This window comes from Saccopteryx leptura, chromosome 5 (genome assembly GCF_036850995.1).
Source record: "Saccopteryx leptura isolate mSacLep1 chromosome 5, mSacLep1_pri_phased_curated, whole genome shotgun sequence".
In the NCBI taxonomy this organism is placed as follows: Eukaryota; Metazoa; Chordata; class Mammalia; order Chiroptera; family Emballonuridae; genus Saccopteryx; species Saccopteryx leptura.
The window spans coordinates 77433548-77445709 of record NC_089507.1 but is presented as its reverse complement, the minus strand read 5'-3'; the positions used below and the strand labels follow the sequence as shown (position 1 = coordinate 77445709).

The 12162-nt window shown below is 40.2% G+C and overlaps 1 protein-coding gene across 2 annotated transcripts in view; it reads right to left on the bottom strand.

Moving 5' to 3' along the window:
• The window catches only part of BMPR1B (bone morphogenetic protein receptor type 1B), a 427129-nt gene that overhangs the window by 42295 nt on the left and 372672 nt on the right, over window positions 1-12162 (bottom strand). For both annotated transcript variants that reach the window (XM_066386369.1, XM_066386370.1), the window contains 2 exons: window positions 11472-11574; window positions 10862-10964 (listed from right to left, as the gene is read on the bottom strand). In XM_066386369.1, the coding sequence (XP_066242466.1) occupies window positions 10862-10964; window positions 11472-11574 (206 nt within the window). The remainder of the gene's footprint in view (window positions 1-10861; window positions 10965-11471; window positions 11575-12162) is intronic.

The following is a 12162-nucleotide window of genomic DNA, read 5'->3' as shown; positions in this document are numbered from 1 at the left end:
CCAAGGAATCAGAAACAAGGTGGGAGCCAGTCATGGATGTTTTAACAAGACCTCCAGGTGATTCTGATGCACCTCATGTTTAAAAGCCAGTATCCTAGTACACAATTGGGACATTCTAAATGTTAAACTAGCAGGGAGAAGAGGAGAGAGAAGGAGGGAGGGAGTGTAAGCACACACACAAGATGTGCAAAGTGCAGAACCAGCAACGCCCTACACCTGTTGCAGTAATATAATGGTAAAGTAATTAAATATATAGAAATATAGAAAAATATGGAAGCTATATAGAAATAATTCAGATATAATATTAAAAGCAATTAAGTAAACAAAGTTATGCCATCTGGATAGGAATTAATCTAATGTGTACAGATATGATAGGCAGACTCTGCCTTTCTCGCAGGGTCCATAAGTGTGTGTGTGAAGTTCTATATAGAAAAGAAGTGGCTTGTATTTAGGTCATATATTTAGTCTTATATTTAGGTCATAACTCTGTAAGTTAACATAAACAAGAAGGTTTCCTAGGAACACCTTAAAAGTGGCTTGATGTGACATTTCTGTAGATTAACATAAAAAGGGCTCCCTTTGAGGAACTCCCCAAAAGGTGGCTGGAGGTGATAATCCTGTAAATTGATTGACACCTGTTAGAACAGTGGTCCCCAAGCCCCGGGTTGCAGACCAGTACCAGTCTGTGGGCCATTTGGTACCGGTCCGCAGAGAAAGAATAAATAACTTACATTATTTCCATTTTATTTATATTTAAGTCTGAACAATGTTTTATTTTTAAAAAATGACCAGATTCCCTCTGTTACATCCGTCTAAGACTGACTCTTGATGCTTTGTCTTGGTCACGTGGTACATTTATCCGACCCACCCTAAAGGCTGGTCTGTGAAAACATTTTCTGACATTAAACCAGTCCATGGCCCAAAAAAGGTTGGGGACCACTGCTTTAGAAGGCCTAGTCCAGAAAAGGTACTAAAGCTAAGGGGCCCCCCTGCTGAGGTAGGTGCCCAGACTTCAATGTTGAATGTGGACTGTCTCCACACTGCTCTGACCAAGAACAGCTGAGAGGAGCACGCCGACAGGGCCCCTTAACTGTACCAGGCACACCAAAAAGATTTGTGAGTAATAAACTGCTGGTGTGATTCTTGCAACTAACTTGTGGGTCGGTTGTGTCTTTCCTCTGGTGGCAATGGGTCTCAGCACTGATAAGTAGAATCCTCACAGTCACCTCAAGAGTAGTCTCAAAGAGGCTGCCAGCCCTACTGTTAAGCAGAAGTGTCCCACTGTGCAGAGACGTTGAATAGGGGACACCTGATCTACGTAGAGCTCATGCTCTACTGGGACAACACCATATTCTAAACATAGTCATTCATGCATGCCTGAGAATAGCCTGTGTTAGGTAAGCATAACAAACAGATTACTTTGGGATTTTTTTTGGGGGGGGTGGTTTGTTTTTTTTCCAAGTTATTTTGACATTTAATTACGTTGCATACCCATCACCCAAAGTCAAATTGTCTTCCGTCACCTTCTATCTGGTTTTCTTTGTGCTCCTCCCCTACCTTACTCCCTCCCTCTCCTCCCCCCACTCTGTAATCACCATACTCTTGTCCATGTTTCGTAGTCTCATTTTTGTGTCCCACCTATGTATGGAATCATACAGCTCTTAGTTTTTTCTGATTTACTTATTTCACTCAGTATAATGTTATCAAGGTCCATCCATGTTGTTGTAAATGATCCGATGTCGTCATTTCTTATGGCTGAGTAGTATTCCATAGTATATATGTACCACATCTTCTTTATCTAGTCATCCATTGAAGGGCTTTTTGGTTGTTTCCATGTCTTGGCCACTGTGAACAATGCTGCAATGAACATAGGGCTGCATGTGTCTTTATGTACCCAGGTTTTTGAGTTTTAGGGGTATATACCCAGTACAGGGATTGCTGGGTCATAAGGTAGTTCTATTTTTAGCTTTTTATGGTACCACCATAATTTCTTCTATAATGGTTGTACTACTTTACATTCCCACCAACAGTGGATGAGGGTTCCTTTTTCTCCACAGCCTCTTCAACACTTGTTATTACCTGTCTTGTTGATAATAGCTAATCTAACAGGCGTGAGGTGGTATCTCATTGTAGTTTTGATTTGCATTTCTCTAATACCTAATGAATATGAGCATCTTTTCATATATCTGTTGGCCATTTGTATTTCTTCCTGGGAGAAGTGTCTGTTCATGTCCTCTTCCCATTTTTTTATTGGATTGTTTGTTTGTTTGAGTTTTATGAGTTCTTTGTATATTTTGGATATTAGGCCCTTATCTGAGTTGTTGTTTGAAAATATCATTTCCCATTTAGTTGGCCGTCTGTTTGTTTTGTTGTCAGTTTCTCTTGCTGTGCAAAAACTTCTAAGTCTGATGTGGTCCCATTCATTTATCTTTGCCTTCACTTCTCTTGCATTTGGAGTCAAATTCAAAAAGTGCTCTTTATAACCAAGGTCCATGAGTTTAGTACCTATGTTTTCTTCTATGTACTTTATTGTTTCAGGTCTTATATTTAGGTCTTTGATCCATTTTGAATTAATTTTAGTACAAGGGGACAAACTGTAGTTGAGTTTCATTCTTTTGCATGTGGCTTTCCAGTTTTCGCAGCACCATTTGTTGAAGAGGCTTTCTTTTCTCCATTGTGTGTTGTTGGCCCCTTTATCAACATATATATTTGACCATATATATGTGGTTTTATTTCTGGGCTTTCTATTCTGTTCCATTGGTCTGAGTGTCTATTTTTCTGCCAATACCATGCTGTTTAATTGTTGTAGCTCTATAATACAATTTGAAGACAGGAATTGTAATGCTCCCAACTTTGTTCTTTTTTCTTTAGGATTACTTTAGCTATTTGGGGGTTTCTATAGTTCCATATAAATCTGATGATTTTTTGTTCCATTTCTTTAAAAAATGCCATTGGAATTTTGATGGGAATTGCATTGAATTGTATATTGCTTTGCGTAATATGGTCATTTTGACTATATTTATTCTTCCTATCCAAAAACAAGGAATATTTTTCCATTTAATTGTATCTTTTTCGATTTCCGTTAATAATACTTTGTAGTTTTTATTATATAGGTCCTTTACATTCTTTGTTATGTTTATTCCCATGTATTTTTGTTGTTGTTGTTGTTGCAACCATGAAGGGGATTATTTTTTTGAGTTTGTTTTCTGATGTTTCATTGTTGGCATATAAGAAGGCGATGGAATTTTGTATATTAATTTTGTATCCTGTGACCTTACTGTATTGGTTTATTGTTTTCTAGTAATCTTTTTGTGGAGTATTTAGGATTTTTGATGTATATAGGATATCATCTGCTAAAAGTGAAACCTTTACTTCTTTCCAATATGAATGCCTTTTATTTCTTTTTCTTGGCTGATTGCTCTGGCTAGAATTTCTAGCACCATGTTAAATAAGAGTGGAGAGAGTGGACAACCCTGTCTTCTTCCTGATTTGAGGGGAAAAGTCTTCAGTTTTAAGCCATTTAATATGATGTTAGCTGATGGTTTATCACAAATGGCCTTTATTATGTTGAGATATTTTCCTTCTATATCCATTTTTAAAGTGTTTTTTTTTTGTTTTGTTTTGTTTTTATTATTTTATTTATTGATTTTTAGAGAGAGGGGAGAGAGAGAGAAGGGGGAGGAGCAGGAAGCATCAACTCCCATATGTGCCTTGACCAGGCAAGCCCAAGGTTTCGAACCGGCAACCTCAGTGTTCCAGGTCAACGGCTTTATCCCATTGCGCCACCACAGGTCAGGCCTTGTTGAGTGTTTTAAACATAAAATTGTGTTGTATTTTATCAAATGCCTTTTCTGCATCTATTGATAAGATCATGTGGTTTTTGTTCTTTGTTTTGTTGATATGGTGCATTATGTTAACCGTTTTATGTATGTTGAACCATCCTTGTGATTCTGGGATGAATCCCACTTGATCATGATGTATTATTTTTTTAATATGTTGTTGTATTTGATTTGCTAGTATTTTGTTTAGCATTTTAGCATCTGTATTCATTAGCGATATTGGTCTGTAGTTTTCTTTTTTTGTGCCGTCCTTGCCAGGTTTTGGTATGCAGGTAATGGCCTCATAACATGTGTTTAGTAGTATTGCTTCTTCTTCAATTTTTTGGAAGACTTTGAATATAATAGGAACCAAGTCTTCTTTGAATGTTTGATAGAATTTACTAGTATAGACGTCTGGCCTTGGACTTTTATTTTTGGGGAGGTTTTTAATAGTTTTTTCTATTTCCTCCCTGCTATTTGGTCTGTTTAGACTTTCTGCTTCTTCATGACTCAAGTCTAGGAAGATTGTATTGTTCTAGGAATTTATCCATTTCTTCTAGATTGTTGAATTTGGTGATGTAATAGTTTTTACAGTATTCTACAATAATTCTTTGTATATCTATGATATCTGTGGTGATTTCTCCTCTTTCATATTGGATTTTGTTTATATGAGTCCTTTCTCTTTTCTCCTCTTGCCAAGGGTTTGTCAATTTTGTTGATCTTTTCAAAGAACCAGCTCCTTGTTTTATTCAGTTACTCCTGGGATCATTTTTCTGTCTCTAGTTGTTGAACTTGTTGAAATTTTGGGGAGAGGTATCGGGAGCCCTTCTCACGGTGCCATTTCTCACAAACAGATTACTTTGAAAGTAATCACATTGACTATTTACCAAGTGTTGTGTGAAACGGCTAACCAATATTTACTTAGCATTTTTGTCACTCACAAAGGTGAAAGCACTTTTTAGAGAATGTCATTCAGAGCTTTCCATAGAAGACTCAATGAAATGACATCATTGGCCCATTTTCCATCTCTGCTACTTATTCTAGCAATGTAAACTTTGCCCAGTGTTAGTATCAGGATTCCTCAGCTTTCATGTCTATGAAATAGGAATAATAATAGTGCCTTCTCTTTTGGGTTGTTATGAAGATTAAATGAGGTAGTACATGTAAAGTATTTAGAAAAGAGCCATAGTAAATATGCATGCCAGTCACATAAGCAAATATCACAATTATTATGATAATTGCCATTGCCCTCAGGCCGGAAAATTGACCTGAGCTCAGAGTTTTAGTGGGTCCTACTCTGACTCTAACCATACCCCTTTCTTTTTGTCTTTTTTTTTTTTTGACAGAGACAGATAGACAGGAAGAGAGAGAGGAGAAGCATCAATTCTTTGTTGTGGCATCTTAGTTGTTCATTGACTGCTTTCTCATATGTGCCTTGACTGGGGGGCTAGAGCAGACCGAGTGACCCCTTGCTCAAGCCAGCAACCTTGGGTTTCAAGCCAGTGACCATGGGATGTCTATGATCCCATGCTTAAGCCGGTGACCCTGTGCTCAAGCTGGATGAGCCTGTGCTCAAGCCAGTGACCTCAGGGTTTTGAACCTGGGTCCTTTATGTCCCAGTCCGATGCTCTATCCACTGTGCCACTTCCTGGTCAGGCTAACGATGCCCTTTTCCATGTAGTAATGAACCTGCAGGACCCAGACGATGTGTCCACCCAGAACCTATCTCATTTTACTCTCCATTTAAACCAATGCCCAGAAGTCTGGAATTTCCTGTCTAAAAAGCCTTATGTCTGTGTTCAGAAAGAGGCCCTCTTCTTTACACTGTTTCCCTGAGGTTAGACCAAGGAGCTGGTGTGTGAACCCCAGGTCTTGGGGGTGGCCAAGGGCGTCTGGAACAAGACATGTAAGGGAGTATAAACCAGAGGGTGGGAGTGTTAGAGTGCAAGTGTCTGACAGTAAACTTCTGGATTGTCAAGGCATCCATTCAAAGACATTCATATCCAATAGTGTGTTGCCAGCCGTAGGAACCAGCTATGAGTAAAACAACTAGATTCAGAACCAGGCTGCACCACCCACAAAGCTCCCTTTCAGAAGGTCCAGGGTAATCTAGATAACTGACCACTTGAGTCACCCTGATTTTTCTTAATGGTACCCTAATCTAACTTCCATTCTTATGCTTTAAATTCACCAATAAAGAATGAGCCTGCAGCCCTATCCGGTTGGCTCAGCGGTAGAGCGTTGGCCTGAGCGTGCGGGGGACCCGGGTTTGATTCCCGGCCAGGGCACATAGGAGAAGCGCTCATTTGCTTCTCCACCCCCCCCCCTCCTTCCTCTCTGTCTCTCTCTTCCCCTCCCGCAGCAAAGGCTCCATTGGAGCAGAGATGGCCCGGGCGCTGGGGATGGCTCCTTGGCCTCTGCCCCAGGCGCTAGAGTGGCTCTGGTCGCGGCAGAGCGACGCCCCGGAGGGGCAGGAGGGGCAGAGCATCGCCCCCTGGTGGGCAGAGCGCCGCCCCTGGTGGGCGTGCCAGGTGGATCCCGGTCGGGCGCATGCGGGAGTCTGTCTGCCTGTCTCTCCCCGTTTCCAGCTTCGGAAAAATACAAAAAAAAAAAAAAAAAGAGCCTGCAAAGCTCTAGGCTCCCTACCCCAAACCCAATAAAAGCAGAGCCCCAGGTCCAAACTTGCTAATGCTTTCTTTCTCTTTGTCTACCCATGACCTGTGTCACCCTCAGGCATGTCCTACCTATACCTGGCTCCAGAGCCTGTAAATAATAAATCTTTTATTTTCCCAAAGTTCCACCATGGTGGTTGCTTAGGGGAGTCTTACAGTCACAGTAAGAACCATAAGGCCAGGTCCAGCTACAACAATGGCTCCAGTTGGGGCAATGCCTGTGGGGGCTATCACAGGGAGTACGGGCCCAGCTGAGTGCTTCAGGCATTCCTAGCTGACAGCAACAATATCCATAGGCTGAGACCAACAAAAAACAGGAATCTATACGCATACATGAGAAGCCCCTCAAAGCACAGGGAAAAAAATTAGAATGGAGCCTCCCAATACTTACACTCCCACACGGGAGAGAGTTAGTCTCAGTAGTTCCAGCATGCTAAATGCCAAGATGCTGTTCTCTATTATGATGAAATTATATATGTTAAATGAATATAATGTATTTTATTTACCAGTCTTCTATACTGGTTAATGAGTTTTAAATATGTAGGTAAATGGTATATGGACCTACGTTTATACTACATTCCACAAGATAGGGATAGTCCTGAGTATTAAAAAAAAACAACAGCAAACATTAAAAAAAAGAAGATGGTTCTATAACTCTTTATCATCATCCTTGTAATTATTTTGGGCTTCATATCAACCACATACAGGCATCTCTCCAATATTAATTGTGAAGAATAATAAAAATGGAGTGGGAGCTGCCACCCCAGGGGAACAGGCTTCAGGTCTTATTCCTCAGACCTTTGGAATGTTAAATTGGGCAAAATAACCTGTGGCCTGGGCCTAAAGCAGGACTGTACGGCAAATAACTGTTTTCAAAAATAACAGTAAAGGAGATATAAAAACTAAAGACATTCTTTGGAATTAGCATCACTCTGTTAGTGTATCTGCACCTAGAAAAAGTCCTTCTATCCATGTAATTGTTTCCCTTCCCTTTCTCATAAATACCCCTTGCCTTGACCTTCTAATGGAAACACAATTTGGATGTCTGCCTGAATCGATACTTTCTGATTACCTATTCTTTAGAATTCAAGTAAATACTTGTTGCATTTCACTTTAGCCTTTTATTTTTAGGTTAACATATCATATATAGACATAATTCAATATGGTGTATCTCTAATGTTTCTGACCAACACTTCACTATAGTCAGTAAAGCTATATAGTACAGTTCCTATAAAAAACGTTGAACATAAGGAGGCAAAAGAAACACACACATAAAAACACTCCAGCAGCTATAAGGGTTAGCTATGTGAAAAATGCCAGGGCTGTCAGACCACAGCCTGCAATGACTTTTGTAAGGTATTTTCCCCACCGAGGAAGAAAGAAGGGCATAGCCACCAAGTGTGGAATAGCAAAAGCTTTATTCAGAGCGCATCCTGGACAAGGTTCTCTGGTCTGCAAAATGCGCCAGAGAAGTTGTGCGGATTTTCCTGCCTGGGGAATAATGTATAGCATCTGTAGGGTGGTTGGGTTAATATGACATGGAAAAATTTCATTGGCTGACAGTCATTCTTTTTCAAAGGGCTCTGGGCCGATTCTTTTTGGTGGGCATGGGTGTGGGCAGTTCCAGGCAAAGTTCCCGGGCCTGGTTCCTCATGTGACCTTCCCACATTGCCAACTGACCTCACAACTTTACGAAAATGAGTGTGCCAAAAGCATGAGGTAGAATCTGCTGAGACCGCACCTAGGCTTGACCTGGGGTCCTCAATGTTTAAGCAGTAAACCCTAATGCCACCAAACTCCACCCAAGCCTATCACTTTGTATAGACCTCAGTGTAATCCACCTGCATAGTCTTCCCAATGCCTGAACAAAGGACTTGCCTTCCCTGCCCTTCTTTTCAAAGCCTTTTCACTCAGTTCTCTAGACACTTACTCCACTATTAAAAGTCCCTACATCCTCAACCTCCACAGAGAATAATCCCTCATCTGCCTGGTGGTAACTAGAATCTGTCTCCCCCTATACGACAACATATGTACTGTAGCCCTTTCAGAGTCTGGAAGGAAGAATCTGAGTTTCTCTAAACCTCATTGTTACTTCTACGACACATCTCTTCCACTTGCATGTGAAAAACGTTTTCACCTTGACAAACAGATTCTAAAACTCTAGCATTTCTATCATTTCTAGCCATATCTCACCCTCCTCCCTTCCCCACTCCCAATACATAAGCCCCTATACTAGTGCTATTCAAAATGTCCATAGGCCCTGGCTGGTTGGCTCAGTGCTAGAGCGTATGCCTGGTATGTGGAAGTCCCAGGTTCAATTCTTGGCCAGGGCACACAGAGTGACCACCGGCTTCTCCACCCTTCTCCCATCCTTTACTTTCTCTCTCTCTCTCTCTTCCCCTCCCACAGCCATGGCTCGGATTGGTTCTAGCAAGTTGGCCCCAGGTGCTGAGGATGGCTCCATGGCCTCACCTTAGTCGCTAAAGTAGCTCAGCTGCTGAGCAACAGAGCAGTGGCCCCAGACGGGCAGAGCATTGCTCCCCAGTGGGTTTGTCGGGTGGATCCTAGTCGGGGCACATGTGGGAATCTGTCCCTCTGTCTCTCTGCCTCTCACTTAATAATAAAAAAAAATGTCCATAGACTACCTCCTTTCTGAAACTGGTTTACAAGGAAATAACTACAAAAACTGGAAATAAACTTTTAGAATTTTACTACAATTTGACACCAGTGAATCTCTCTGTGAACAATACGGTGCTATCTTTTTCTACCAAAGTGTTGCTCAAACTTTAATGTGCATATAAATAACTTGAGGAATCTTGTTTTAAAACCAGGTTTAGTAGTGTGGGATGTGCCTAAGACTTCATTTCTGATAAGCCCCAAGTGATCATGATGGTCCAAAAGTCCACTTTGAATAGTGAGGTTTCAAACAACTTAATTAGTAGATTTTCTCCAACCAGCCATGCTGTTTCATATGTCTGTATTTTGCAAATATTTCTCAAATTTTACAAACCAAACCTCTGCACTTACTATCACCTCTGTTTATAGTCACTGCTACTCACAGGCTGTGCACCCTTGGAAAGGTTAATTAACTTCCTTGTGCTGCAATTTCCTCCTCTTTTTATGGGGAATAATAATTCCAAGTACTTCATAGGCTTGTTGTGAGGCTCAAAGGGATGAACTAATGTAAACGTCACATAATGCTTGACTATGTTAGCCTTTTTTTTTTCATTCCTGCCTTATCCACTTGGCAAACTCCTGTTTAACCTTAAAGTCTTGTTCAAATATCACTTCTTCGAAGCTATTCTGACATCCTGCCACCCCAGACGGTCTGAACCACTCGCTCTTTTGTGGCCTTACTACACTTTATAAACTAACTCAACTGCTGAAATACCCTGACTGAATATAATTATTTACATGTTTCCCTTTCATATCCTACTGTACATATCTTAAAAGCAAGAATTTCCTTCATCTCCTGTATCCTTACCACAAAGCACGTTATCTGGCAAAATTTTAAAAACCTGACTGAATTTTGCTGTGAATTACTATGAATCAGTCTTATAAAGCTTTCTAGGCAATAGTGGGAACAAGAGTCATAAACTGTTATCCTCAAAACCACAACATGTCATTATATTTCATTGGAAAATTTTTCTCTTTTTAAGAAATAAAATCAGTCATGAAGAATCACTTTAAACCACTTATCTAAGACTTGGGGCTTAGAGTTCTGTGACAATTACAAATCACTAATTTTGCAGTGAGAAAAAGGAGAAAAGAGAAATACGGGAGCTATTTTTAACAAGAAGTCTTTGGGGTGCTCACTTATCTTTTAACGTGCAACACTTAAATGCATAAATCTTGAAATTTAATGTTGTACATTTCTCCATTCTACCAATATATGATATACGCTTTGACTAAAAAGTAATTACTCTAGCATAAATACGAGGAAATTCCATCAGCAAATAATCTGACTTAGTCCTTTATAGGGTCCTTATTTTTAAAAATAAATATAAACAAACAGTAGTTTGGAATGAAGTACAACCTCTGAGTGATATTTAGGGGAGAGCATGAAACACTGTCTCCCTCCCCCACCCTCCTGAAACACACTAGAGGCTCTAGAAACCCTCGTTTTCTAAGAGGAAGTGGGGGGAGATTAAGAAATAAGATTCCCTGAAGTGAAGCCCTGTAAGACCACTTTCCCAAGAACTATTTGCACGTCTTTGAATGAGTTTCTTTATGTCATCTTGCCTTTATGTCATCTTTGCCCCAGCAGTGGAAGATGGTACAGATAGATTCATTTAGAAAAGAGAGGAAATTCATGTTTTTAGTTCCTTTAGCCCCCAAACTTTTCCAGCCTAGAAGCCCTGTTCCCCTCACCGTGGTTTTTCAGCGGAGGCAGCGTGGGGTGCAGATCTTTATTACATTCATTCCGTTCCGTGCAGCACTCGATGGATCTTCTTTGATGAGGAATGGGAGTGTCCTAAAATTGAACCCAGAATACTATTTAGTGCCTGTTCTTGAAATTTCATAGGCACATCTTCTAAAACTTAATAAATTAATATTTAGATAACTCACTTAAAATTCTTAAATAGTTTGAAAATATTGTTTTCTGCTAGGTCATTGATTTCAAATGATCAGGTATTATCTTCCTGCAATGTCTGCATTTCAACAAAATCCCTACTGCACTGTGCACACTACAAACCGAGGAAGAAAACTTGGTTTCACGCAATTAACTAAAATGGAATTTGAGAACGAAGATTCTAACGGGACACTACGCCAGAAGTTAACAGCACAAATAAAAGTAATATTTAATTTCAAAACGAAGGGAGAACTGGACCAATGAGAATGTTCAAATATTTTTTCCAAATTACTAAAAACAGGCTAGTCAAAAAAGTAAAATACCCACACATTTGTTTTATCTTACTTGAAATGTGACTGATATCTTGCCAAGGAAAGGTAACAAAGTAGAATCGAGTTTCTTCCTTACCCGGCACTGAAAATCTGAGCCTTCGAGTCCCAGACATCCAGAAGTGACCACAGGCATCCCCGAGTCATCTTCTTCTATCATCGTGAAACAGTATCCGTCTGTGCTGAAGACCAAACAGGCAAAGTGAGTGTGTGAGTCACAGTGTGTACACGTAAGAGTGTGAGTGTGAGTGTGTGTAGGGGGAAGCCAGTGAAGATGTCCATCATTTGTTTCATTACAAACAAGGCGACGTTCGATGATCATTACAAATTACAATCTGTTGAGAATCCCAAAACTCCCTTTCATGAATGTTGACTTAATTATCATAAAACATTTGGTTAATATCTCCTCTGCCCAGAAACATGCAAGAAAGAAGTTTTCAGAATTTCCATAAAAAATATACCATTAATGACCATATACACCAATTACTAAATACTTATATTGGTCTTTGGCAGGGATCTCTTCTAAAAATCTAGAAAAACAACTCTGTGAAGAAGGTGGTAATATTCATACCTTCTACACGAGGAAACTGAGGCTCTGAGTAATTTCTCAACCGCTAGTGAGAGAGGCATAGCAGAGATCTGAACCATTGTGGGTAAACATCTATACTGGTTCTACTTGCTCTCAGGTTCTGAAATAAGCTTCTCCCTTACTAAAGCACTCTAACTAAGGAGGGGTAGGAGTTGGGATCAGCACAGCATAAGTGAGGTGA